A 12,655-nucleotide genomic window follows, 5' to 3' on the forward strand; every position below is an offset into this window, starting at 1 on the left:
GTCGAGATGGACGAGTGGGGTAAGGCGTCGATCAAAAAAAAATAATTTTCAATAGAGAGTTGTTATGTTTCGAATCCGAAATAAGAGAATGGGCCGAGATGGGCGAATGGGCTAAGGCGTCGATCGAAAAAAAAATTTTCAAATTCAAGTCGGGTCGGGTCGGGTCGGGTCGGGTTTCGAATCTCGAGCTGGTTGATAATAAGAGAGCCCCGAACAGTCGAGTGGGCAAAGGCGTCAATGGAAAAAAAAAATTTCAAATTCAAGTCGGGTCGGGTCGGGTCGGGTGTGGTCGGGTCGGGTCGGGTCGGGTCGGGTCGGGTCGGGTCGTGTCGGGTCGGGACGTGTCGGGTCGGGTTTCGAATGCCGAGCTGGTTGATAATAAGAGAGCCCCGAACAGTCGAGTGGGTAAAGGCATTCGCATTATTTCCTTTATTTTCTTCATTTTTCATCGCATTTAACAAGAAACATTGAAAAAATTACATTATTTCCTTTATTTTCTTCATTTGTTATTGCATTCGACAAGAAACATTGAAAAAATTGCATTATTTCTTTTTTTTCTTCATTCTTCATCGCAGTCAACAATTTTCAACTGAGAGTTGTGATGTCGTTTCGAATCCTAAATAAGAGAATGGGCCGAGATGGGCGATTGGGCTAAGGCGTCGATCAAAAAAAAATTTGTTCAATAGAGAGTTGTGATGTCGTTTCGAATCCGAAATAAGAGAATGGGCCGAGATGGGCGAGTGGGCCAAGGTGTCGATCAAAAAAAAAATTTCAATAGAGAGTTGTGATGACGTTTCGAATCCGAAATAAGAGAATGGGCCGAGATGGGCTAAGGCGTCGATCAGAAAAAAAAATTTCAACTGAGAGTTGTGATGTCGTTTCGAATCCGAAATAAGAGAATGGGCCGAGATGGGCGAGTGGGCCAAGGTGTCGATAAAAAAAAAATTTTTCAATAGAGAGTTGTGATGTCGTTTCGAATCCGAAATAAGAGAATGGGTCGAGATGGACGAGTGGGGTAAGGCGACGATCAAAAAAAATAATTTTCAATAGATAGTTGTTATGTTTCGAATCCGAAATAAGAGAATGGGCCGAGATGGGCGAATGGGCTAAGGCGTCGATCGAAAATTTTTTTTTCAAATTCAAGTCGGGTTGGGTCGGGTCGGGTTTCGAATCTCGAGCTGGTTGATAATAAGAGAGCCCCGAACAGTCAATTGGGCAAAGGCGTCAATCAAAAAAAAAAATTTCAAATTCAAGTCTGTCGGGTCGGGTCGGGTCGGGTCGGGTTTCGAATCTCGAGCTGGTTGATAATAAGAGAGCCCCGAACAGTCGAGTGGGTAAAGGTATTCGCATTATTTCCTTTATTTTCTTCATTTTTCATCGCATTCAACAAGAAACATTCAAAAAATTACATTATTTCCTTTATTTTCTTCATTTGTTATTGCATTCGACAAGAACCATTGAAAAAATTGCATTATTTCTTTTTTTTCTTCATTCTTCATCGCAGTCAACAATTTTCAACTGAGAGTTGTGATGTCGTTTCGAATCCGAAATAAGAAAATGGGCCGAGATGGGCGAGTGGGCTAAGGCGTCGATCAAAAAAAAAATTTTTCAATAGAGAGTTGCAATGTCGTTTCGAATCCGAAATAAGAGAATGGGTCGAGATGGACGAGTGGGGTAAGGCGACGATCAAAAAATAATAATTTTCAATAGAGAGTTGTTATGTTTCGAATCCGAAATAAGAGAATGGGCCGAGATGGGCGAATGGGCTAAGGCGTCGATCGAAAATTTTTTTTTCAAATTCAAGTCGGGTCGGGTCGGGTCGGGTTTCGAATCTCGAGCTGGTTGATAATAAGAGAGCCCCGAACAGTCAATTGGGCAAAGGCGTCAATCGAAAAAAAAAATTTCAAATTCAAGTCTGTCGGGTCGGGTCGGGTCGGGTCGGGTTTCGAATCTCGAGCTGGTTGATAATAAGAGAGCCCCGAACAGTCGAGTGGGTAAAGGTATTCGCATTATTTCCTTTATTTTCTTCATTTTTCATCGCATTCAACAAGAAACATTCAAAAAATTACATTATTTCCTTTATTTTCTTCATTTGTTATTGCATTCGACAAGAACCATTGAAAAAATTGCATTATTTCTTTTTTTTCTTCATTCTTCATCGCAGTCAACAATTTTCAACTGAGAGTTGTGATGTCGTTTCGAATCCGAAATAAGAAAATGGGCCGAGATGGGCGAGTGGGCTAAGGCGTCGATCAAAAAAAAATTTGTTCAATAGAGAGTTGTGATGTCGTTTCGAATCCGAAATAAGAGAATGGGCCGAGATGGGCGAGTGGGCCAAGGCGTCGATCAAAAAAAAAAAATTTTCAATAGAGAGTTGTTATGTTTCGAATCCGAAATAAGAGAATGGGCCGAGATGGGCGAATGGGCTAAGGCGTCGATCGAAAATTTTTTTTTCAAATTCAAGTCGGGTCGGGTCGGGTCGGGTCTGGTCGGGTTTCGAATCTCGAGCTGGTTGATAATAAGAGAGCCCCGAACAGTCAAGTGGGCAAAGGCGTCAATCGAAAAAAAAAATTTCAAATTCAAGTCGGGTCGGGTCGGGTCGGGTCGGGTCGTGTCGGGTCGGGTTTCGAATCTCGAGCTGGTTGATAATAAGAGAGCCCCGAACAGTCGAGTGGGTAAAGGCATTCGCATTATTTCCTTTATTTTCTTCATTTTTCATCGCATTCAACAAGAAACATTCAAAAACTTGCATTATTTCCTTTCTTTTCTTCATTTTTCATCGCATTCAACAAGACAAAATCAAAAAATTGCATTATTTCCTTGCATTTTCTTCATTTTTCATGGCATTCAACAAGAAACATTCAAAAAATTACATTATTTCCTTTATTTTCTTCATTTTTTATTGCATTCAACAAGAAACATTGAAAAAATTGCATTATTTCTTTTTTTTCTTCATTCTTCATCGCAGTCAACAATTTTCAACTGAGAGTTGTGATGTCGTTTCGAATCCTAAATAAGAGAATGGGCCGAGATGGGCGATTGGGCTAAGGCGTCGATCAAAAAAAAATTTGTTCAATAGAGAGTTGTGATGTCGTTTCGAATCTGAAATAAGAGAATGGGCCGAGATGGGCGAGTGGGCCAAGGCGTCGATCAAAAAAAAAATTTTTCAATAGAGAGTTGTGATGTCGTTTTGAATCCGAAATAAGAGAATGGGTCGAGATGGACGAGTGGGGTAAGGCGTCGATCAAAAAAAAATAATTTTCAATAGAGGGTTGTTATGTTTCGAATCCGAAATAAGAGAATGGGCCGAGATGGGCGAATGGGCTAAGGCGTCGATCGAAAAAAAAATTTTCAAATTCAAGTCGGGTTGGGTCGGGTCGGGTCGGGTTTCGAATCTCGAGCTGGTTGATAATAAGAGAGCCCCGAACAGTCGAGTGGGCAAAGGCGTCAATGGAAAAAAAAAATTTCAAATTCAAGTCGGGTCGGGTCGGGTCGGGTGTGGTCGGGTCGGGTCGGGTCGGGTCGGGTCGGGTCGGGTCGGGTCGGGTCGGGTCGGGTCGGGTCGTGTCGGGTCGGGACGTGTCGGGTCGGGTTTCGAATGTCGAGCTGGTTGATAATAAGAGAGCCCCGAACAGTCGAGTGGGTAAAGGCATTCGCATTATTTCCTTTATTTTCTTCATTTTTCATCGCATTTAACAAGAAACATTGAAAAAATTACATTATTTCCTTTATTTTCTTCATTTGTTATTGCATTCGACAAGAAACATTGAAAAAATTGCATTATTTCTTTTTTTTCTTCATTCTTCATCGCAGTCAACAATTTTCAACTGAGAGTTGTGATGTCGTTTCGAATCCGAAATAAGAAAATGGGCCGAGATGGGCGAGTGGGCTAAGGCGTCGATCAAAAAAAAATTTTTTCAATAGAGAGTTGCAATGTCGTTTCGAATCCGAAATAAGAGAATGGGTCGAGATGGACGAGTGGGGTAAGGCGACGATCAAAAAAAAATAATTTTCAATAGAGAGTTGTTATGTTTCGAATCCGAAATAAGAGAATGGGCCGAGATGGGCGAATGGGCTAAGGCGTCGATCGAAAATTTTTTTTTCAAATTCAAGTCGGGTCGGGTCGGGTCGGGTTTCGAATCTCGAGCTGGTTGATAATAAGAGAGCCCCGAACAGTCAATTGGGCAAAGGCGTCAATCGAAAAAAAAAATTTCAAATTCAAGTCTGTCGGGTCGGGTCGGGTCGGGTCGGGTTTCGAATCTCGAGCTGGTTGATAATAAGAGAGCCCCGAACAGTCGAGTGGGTAAAGGTATTCGCATTATTTCCTTTATTTTCTTCATTTTTCATCGCATTCAACAAGAAACATTCAAAAAATTACATTATTTCCTTTATTTTCTTCATTTGTTATTGCATTCGACAAGAACCATTGAAAAAATTGCATTATTTCTTTTTTTTCTTCATTCTTCATCGCAGTCAACAATTTTCAACTGAGAGTTGTGATGTCGTTTCGAATCCGAAATAAGAAAATGGGCCGAGATGGGCGAGTGGGCTAAGGCGTCGATCAAAAAAAAATTTGTTCAATAGAGAGTTGTGATGTCGTTTCGAATCCGAAATAAGAGAATGGGCCGAGATGGGCGAGTGGGCCAAGGCGTCGATCAAAAAAAAAAAATTTTCAATAGAGAGTTGTTATGTTTCGAATCCGAAATAAGAGAATGGGCCGAGATGGGCGAATGGGCTAAGGCGTCGATCGAAAATTTTTTTTTCAAATTCAAGTCGGGTCGGGTCGGGTCGGGTCTGGTCGGGTTTCGAATCTCGAGCTGGTTGATAATAAGAGAGCCCCGAACAGTCAAGTGGGCAAAGGCGTCAATCGAAAAAAAAAATTTCAAATTCAAGTCGGGTCGGGTCGGGTCGGGTCGGGTCGTGTCGGGTCGGGTTTCGAATCTCGAGCTGGTTGATAATAAGAGAGCCCCGAACAGTCGAGTGGGTAAAGGCATTCGCATTATTTCCTTTATTTTCTTCATTTTTCATCGCATTCAACAAGAAACATTCAAAAACTTGCATTATTTCCTTTCTTTTCTTCATTTTTCATCGCATTCAACAAGACAAAATCAAAAAATTGCATTATTTCCTTGCATTTTCTTCATTTTTCATGGCATTCAACAAGAAACATTCAAAAAATTACATTATTTCCTTTATTTTCTTCATTTTTTATTGCATTCAACAAGAAACATTGAAAAAATTGCATTATTTCTTTTTTTTCTTCATTCTTCATCGCAGTCAACAATTTTCAACTGAGAGTTGTGATGTCGTTTCGAATCCTAAATAAGAGAATGGGCCGAGATGGGCGATTGGGCTAAGGCGTCGATCAAAAAAAAATTTGTTCAATAGAGAGTTGTGATGTCGTTTCGAATCTGAAATAAGAGAATGGGCCGAGATGGGCGAGTGGGCCAAGGCGTCGATCAAAAAAAAATTTTTTCAATAGAGAGTTGTGATGTCGTTTTGAATCCGAAATAAGAGAATGGGTCGAGATGGACGAGTGGGGTAAGGCGTCGATCAAAAAAAAATAATTTTCAATAGAGGGTTGTTATGTTTCGAATCCGAAATAAGAGAATGGGCCGAGATGGGCGAATGGGCTAAGGCGTCGATCGAAAAAAAATTTTTCAAATTCAAGTCGGGTCGGGTCGGGTCGGGTCGGGTCGGGTTTCGAATCTTGAGCTGGTTGATAATAAGAGAGCCCCGAACAGTCGAGTGGGCAAAGGCGTCAATGGAAAAAAAAAATTTCAAATTCAAGTCGGGTCGGGTCGGGTCGGGTCGGGTCGGGTCGGTTCGGGTCGGGTCGGGTCGGGTCGGGTCGGGTCGGGTCGGGTCGGGTCGGGTCGGGTCGGGTTTCGAATCTCGAGCTGGTTGATTATAAGAGAGCCCCGAACAGTCGAGTGGGTAAAGGCATTCGCATTATTTCCTTTATTTTCTTCATTTTTCATCGCATTCAACAAGAAACATTCAAAAAATTACATTATTTCCTTTATTTTCTTCATTTGTTATTGCATTCGACAAGAAACATTGAAAAAATTGCATTATTTCTTTTTTTTCTTCATTCTTCATCGCAGTCGACAATTTTCAACTGAGAGTTGTGATGTCGTTTCGAATCCGAAATAAGAGAATGGGCCGAGATGGGCGAGTGGGACAAGGCGTAGATCAAAAAAAAATAATTTTCAATAGAGAGTTGTGATGTCGTTTCGAATCCGAAATAAGAGAATGGGCCGAGATGGGCGAATGGGCTTAAGGCGTCGATCGAAATTTTTTTTTTCAAATTCAAGTCGGGTCGGGTCGGGTCGGGTCGGGTCGGGTCGGGTCGGGTTGGGTCGGGTTTCGAATCTCGAGCTGGTTGATAATAAGAGAGCCCCGAACAGTCGAGTGGGCAAAGGCGTCAATCGAAAAAAAAAATTTCAAATTCAAGTCGGGTCGGGTCGGGTCGGGTCGGGTCGGGTCGGGTCGGGTCGGGTCGGGTCGGGTCGGGTCGGGTCGGGTCGGGTCGGGTCGTGTCGGGTCGGGTTTCGAATCTCGAGCTGGTTGATAATAAGAGAGCCCCGAACAGTCGAGTGGGTAAAGGCATTCGCATTATTTCCTTTATTTTCTTCATTTTTCATCGCATTCAACAAGAAACATTCAAAAAATTACATTATTTCCTTTATTTTCTTCATTTGTTATTGCATTCGACAAGAAACATTGAAAAAATTGCATTATTTCTTTTTTTTCTTCATTCTTCATCGCAGTCAACAATTTTCAACTGAGAGTTGTGATGTCGTTTCGAATCCTAAATAAGAGAATGGGCCGAGATGGGCGATTGGGCTAAGGCGTCGATCAAAAAAAAATTTGTTCAATAGAGAGTTGTGATGTCGTTTCGAATCCGAAATAAGAGAATGGGCCGAGATGGGCGAGTGGGCCAAGGTGTCGATCAAAAAAAAATTTTTCAATAGAGAGTTGTGATGTCGTTTCGAATCCGAAATAAGAGAATGGGCCGAGATGGGCTAAGGCGTCGATCAGAAAAAAAAATTTCAACTGACCTGTACGAAACGGCAAGCTGATTTTTAGCTTAATTACAGCTATCGATTTAGGGGGGTAAAGCTAGCTGCTTCTAGGTTACATTTTTTAAAAAACAGCATGGAATTTGAGGGTTAGATTAAACTTAACATTAGCAGGGGAAAAAAGCTGGCCGTTTAGCAGCTATAGGAAATCTATGATTTATTAGCCTACTAAATACAAGCAAACCTTAAGCTAGTATATTCTTCCTATTTTATACTTAGAATTACCTAGTTTATATTCTTCCCATTGCATACCTAGATCACACACACATAGTCACATACAAAAATGAGTTCAAATTTCTTTGTATTTGACGACGAGATTAAAATGCAAAGACTAGGTTATACAGCATGACAAAAATGGAGTTTAACAGCAAACATATTGCTAAGTTGACGAGGGAAACAATAAGGCGCAAAACTGGCAGCTTGTAGAGGGGTGTAACAGCAAACATATTGCTAAGTTGATGAGGGAAACAATAAGGCAGTAAGGAATAAAGGCAATAAGGAGTTCGGAAAGATGATGGCGTGTTACACCGAGATACTGGAGGAGTCAGAATAACTTCATTGCGATGAACGGCCGAGTGAACGGCACCATTACTTGAGGCACTGCCACCAATACAGCGATCCTGTACATATAAACAAATCTTTACTCATGCATGCCAGTGATTATAAACACAGATTTAATAATTACTACATCAGTCCGGGGGATTTTGTTGCGGGTACGAGGAGGAGGAGATGGAGCCAGCCAATCTACTTCTTCATTACCAGAGTCTGATTCTTCGCTTTCAGATGATGGTAGAGCACTAACACCCAAATCACTGACTTCATCAGCTGTTGGTTTGATTGCTTGATCTTTGCTTCTTGATGGATTTCTTTTCGTTGTTTTTCTCTTGTTGTTATCTATGGGTTCTATGAATAAAAGATTAAGTATAGCAAACACTTTGCGAAAAAAGAAATATTAAAAGAAACCTGAATTTGAAGTATCCCCAACTGTTGGAGGCAAAGACTTCTTGGCATTTGAAACAGAAGCAACAGGTTTGGGGGCCACTTGGGATTTTGGAGTTGAGTGCAAGATTTTGGTGGAGCGTGCAGATTTTGGTTTAGATTTCATCATTGCATCACGAGTTATTTCTAACACCTCCATGTCTTCTGTTAAAATGAAAAAACATTGGTTAGAAAGAGCATGCGATATAACATCAAGTTCAACAATACAACCACCTGAGAATGTAATTACATGCCCAGCTCTCAGTTCCAATTGGATCGATGGGTCTTCACCTGAAGCACTGTGCTTGGGGAAGCTAAACAAACATGATTTAATACAACTTTACGACATTTAGTTTAAATGTACCATTACCTTAAAGCAACATCAGTCTTCTCAGAAATGAACTCTTTGAGCATGCGAATCTTGTCTTCAAGGTTTGGAAGCGACACGAATGTTTTGGGAAAGACTATGGAATCCATAGTCCCAATACCTAGCTCTGTTTTACCTTTTTTAAAGCAGCAAACGAGAACGTAAATTGTGGGGTTTCCCATTTTTCCAATATTGTTAGGAAAACGATTCCTGATAAGTCAAAACTATAAACTACTTCACACGTCGAAAAAGAAAACGCGTCATGGAGACGAAAGTGAACTAGAATAATGGCAGCTGGAAATACCTGAGCGCCAAAAATTGAAAGCGTTGCCAGATTGTGTTTTCGATTATTTTTTAAATACCAGCAATAAATGGAGTAAAAATTAAATTACCGTAAAAAATTGCAAATTAAAAGAAAACAATGAGAATTTTCATTTGGAGATTTTAAATTTACTGTATTCAATCTGTTTCAATTGAATTGGGTAGGGCCTGGGTAGGGCAGTTACACTTGGATTTTTCCCACGAAAATGACAACCAAACTAAAGTAAAATTAACAGCAGCAGCCAGTGCTTACCACTCCAAAATTTTGCTTTAATTAGCCTCCAACGTTGTAAGTTAGCTGGTGGCCATCAATTATGGCCAAATTTTCTATACCCATAAAAATGTATGTTTATTTAAACAGAGGGCTCTGACTAAAAATTTTATTCGGTACCCTACGACTAGCTAAAAATAGCTTTATGCACAAAGGCTGGTCGCTACTAGCTACCCTTAGCTAAAACTTACTGCTGCGCAAATTAGATAAATTTTATAAGTCGAACAACTAGCTCGAAATAGCTTAACGTACATAGGTTGGTCGTTACTACCTACACATGGTTAAATTACTGCTGAACGCAAGCAGTCTAGTATCAACAGGTTTAAGCTAGCTGGTAGAAACGAGGCTGCTCCCGTTCAGCTGTAATGTAACTTAAAGAAAGATAGTTATGACCAACCTACGTACGTAAAGCTATTTTTTAGCTAGTCGTTCAGAGACCCAGCTAAACAATTTGTACGGGGAGAGTTGTGATGTCGTTTTGAATCCGAAATAAGAGAATGGGCCGAGATGGGCGAGTGGGGTAAGGCGTCGATCAAAAAAAAATAATTTTCAATAGAGAGTTGTTATGTTTCGAATCCGAAATAAGAGAATGGGCCGAGATGGGCGAGTGGGCTAAGGCGTCGATCAAAAAAAAAATTTTCAATAGAGAGTTGTGATGTCGTTTCGAATCCGAAATAAGAGAATGGGCCGAGATGGGCGAGTGGGCCAAGGTGTCGATCAAAAAAAAATTTTCAATAGAGAGTTGTGATGTCGTTTCGAATCCGAAATAAGAGAATGGGCCGAGATGGGCTAAGGCGTCGATCAGAAAAAAAAAATTTCAACTAAGAGTTGTGATGTCGTTTCGAATCCGAAATAAGAGAATGGGCCGAGATGGGCGAATGGGCTAAGGCGTCGATCGAAAAAAAGTTTTTCAAATTCAAGTCGGGTCGGGTCGGGTTGGGTCGGGTTTCGAATCTCGAGTTGGTTGATAATAAGAGAGCCCCGAACACTGGAGTGGGCAAAGGCGTCAATCGAAAAAAAAAATTTCAAATTCAAGTCGGGTCGGGTCGGGTCGGGTCGGGTCGGGTCGGGTCGGGTTTCGAATCTCGAGCTGGTTGATTATAAGAGAGCCCCGAACAGTCGAGTGGGTAAAGGCGTCGATCAAAAAAAAAATTTTTCAATAGAGAGTTGTGATGTTGTTTCGAATCCGAAATAAGAGAATGGGTCGAGATGGACGAGTGGGGTAAGGCGTCGATAAAAAAAACAAAATTTTTCAACTGAGTCGCATCGCATCATTATTTCCTTTATTTTCTTCATTTTTCAAAGCATTCAACAAGAAACGGATTTTTTGAACTTTGACCTTTGACTTCGTGAAACGTCTTTTCTCATCATTTTTTCGGATTTTTTGATTTTGTACCTCTCCACCTCCTGAAAGTATTTTCTCATCATTTTTTCGGATTTTTTTAACTTTGACCTTTGTCCTCCTGAAACTTAATGTCTCTTCTCATAATTTTTTTGGATTTTTTGAACTTTGATTTTTGACCTCCTGAAAGGTCTTTTCTCATCATTTTTTCGGATTTTTTTAACTTTGACCTTTAACCTTCTGAAACGTCTTTTCTCATCATTTTTTCGGATTTTTTGAATTTTGACCTCTCAACCTCCTGAAACGTCTTTTCTCATCATTTTTCCGTCATAAGAGAAATAAGAGAATGGGCCGAGATGGGCGAGTGGGCTAAGGCGTCGATCACAAAAAAAAATTCCAATAGCGACTCCTGAAAGTCTTTTCTCATCATTTTTTTGGATTTTTTTATTTTGGACCTCTCCACCTCCTGAAAGTCTTTTCTCATCATTTTTTCGGATTTTTTTAACTTTGACCTTTGACCTCCTGAAACGTCTTTTCTCATAATTTTTTCGGATTTTTTTAACTTTTACCTTTAACCTTCTGAAACGTCTTTTCTCATCATTTTTTCGGATTTTTTGAATTTTGACCTCTCAACCTCCTGAAACGTCTTTTCTCATCATTTTTTTTTTACTTTTTGAACTTTGACCTTTTACCTCCTGAAAGTCTTTTCTCATTATTTTTTCGGATTTTTTGAATTTTGACCTCTCAACCTCCTGAAACGTCTTTTCTCATCATTTTTTTTTTACTTTTTGAACTTTGACCTTTGACCTCCTGAAACGTCTTTTCTCATCATTTTTTCGGATTTTTTGAATTTTGACCTCTCAACCTCCTGAAACGTCTTTTCTCATCATTTTTCCGTCATAAGAGAAATAAAAGAATGGGCCGAGATGGGCGAGTGGGCTAAGGCGTCGATCACAAAAAAAAATTCTAATAGAGAGTTGTGATGTCGTTTCGAATCCGAAATAAGAGAATAGGCAGAGATGGGCGAGTTGGCTATGGCGTCGATCAAAAAAAAAATTTCAACTGAGAGTTGTGATGTTGTTTTGAATCCGAAATAAGAGAATGGGCCGAGATGGGCGAGTGGGCTAAGGCGTCGATAAAAAAACAAAATGTTTCAACTGAGTCGCATCGCATCATTATTTCCTTTATTTTCTTCATTTTTCAAAGCATTCAACAAGAAACGGATTTTTTGAACTTTGACCTTTGACTTCGTGAAACGTCTTTTCTCATCATTTTTTCGGATTTTTTTATTTTAGGCCTCTCCACCTCCTGAAAGTCTTTTCTCATCATTTTTTCGGATTTTTTGATTTTGGACCTTTGACTTCGTGAAACGTATTTTCTCATCATTTTTTCGGATTTTTTGATTTTGGACCTCTCCACCTCCTGAAAGTCGTTTCTCATCATTTTTTCGGATTTTTTGAACTTTGACCTTTGACCTTCTGAAACGTCTTTTCTCATCATTTTTTTTGACTTTTTGAACTTTGACCTTTGACCTCCTGAAAGTCTTTTCTCATTATTTTTTCGGATTTTTTGAATTTTGACCTCTCAACCTCCTGAAACGTCTTTTCTCATCATTTTTTCGGATTTTTTGATTTTGGACCTTTGACATCGTGAAACGTATTTTCTCATCATTTTTTCGGATTTTTTGATTTTGGACCTCTCCACCTCCTGAAAGTCGTTTCTCATCATTTTTTCGGATTTTTTGAACTTTGACCTTTGACCTTCTGAAACGTCTTTTCTCATCATTTTTTTTTTACTTTTTGAACTTTGACCTTTTACCTCCTGAAAGTCTTTTCTCATTATTTTTTCGGATTTTTTGAATTTTGACCTCTCAACCTCCTGAAACGTCTTTTCTCATCATTTTTTTTTTACTTTTTGAACTTTGACCTTTGACCTCCTGAAACGTCTTTTCTCGTCATTTTTTCGGATTTTTTGAATTTTGACCTCTCAACCTCCTGAAACGTCTTTTCTCATCATTTTTCCGTCATAAGAGAAATAAAAGAATGGGCCGAGATGGGCGAGTGGGCTAAGGCGTCGATCACAAAAAAAAATTCTAATAGAGAGTTGTGATGTCGTTTCTAATCCGAAATAAGAGAATAGGCAGAGATGGGCGAGTTGGCTATGGCGTCGATCAAAAAAAAAATTTCAACTGAGAGTTGTGATGTTGTTTTGAATCCGAAATAAGAGAATGGGCCGAGATGGGCGAGTGGGCTAAGGCGTCGATAAAAAAACAAAATGTTTCAACTGAGTCG

At 40.0% G+C, this 12,655-nt stretch overlaps 1 protein-coding gene across 4 annotated transcripts; it reads right to left on the minus strand.

Moving 5' to 3' along the window:
• Positions 1-7,369: 7,369 nt before the first annotated feature.
• On the minus strand, positions 7,370-8,767 carry LOC124344430. Of its 4 annotated transcripts, none has more exons than XM_046797970.1 (5): positions 8,434-8,767; positions 8,295-8,377; positions 8,049-8,228; positions 7,774-7,988; positions 7,370-7,705 (listed from the first exon to the last, which is right to left on the minus strand). In XM_046797970.1, exons 1-5 carry the CDS (start codon positions 8,610-8,612, stop codon positions 7,403-7,405), a joined length of 960 nt encoding a protein of 319 aa, XP_046653926.1. In that variant the 5' UTR covers positions 8,613-8,767; the 3' UTR covers positions 7,370-7,402. The 4 variants fall into 4 exon arrangements, with proteins under 4 accessions (XP_046653926.1, XP_046653927.1, XP_046653924.1 ...); XM_046797971.1 differs by having other exon boundaries at positions 7,771-7,988; positions 8,049-8,225; positions 8,298-8,377; positions 8,434-8,765; XM_046797968.1 differs by having other exon boundaries at positions 7,771-7,988; positions 8,434-8,765.
• Positions 8,768-12,655: the final 3,888 nt, after the last annotated feature.

Source organism: Daphnia pulicaria, chromosome 6 (genome assembly GCF_021234035.1).
Source record: "Daphnia pulicaria isolate SC F1-1A chromosome 6, SC_F0-13Bv2, whole genome shotgun sequence".
In the NCBI taxonomy this organism is placed as follows: domain Eukaryota; kingdom Metazoa; phylum Arthropoda; class Branchiopoda; order Diplostraca; family Daphniidae; genus Daphnia; species Daphnia pulicaria.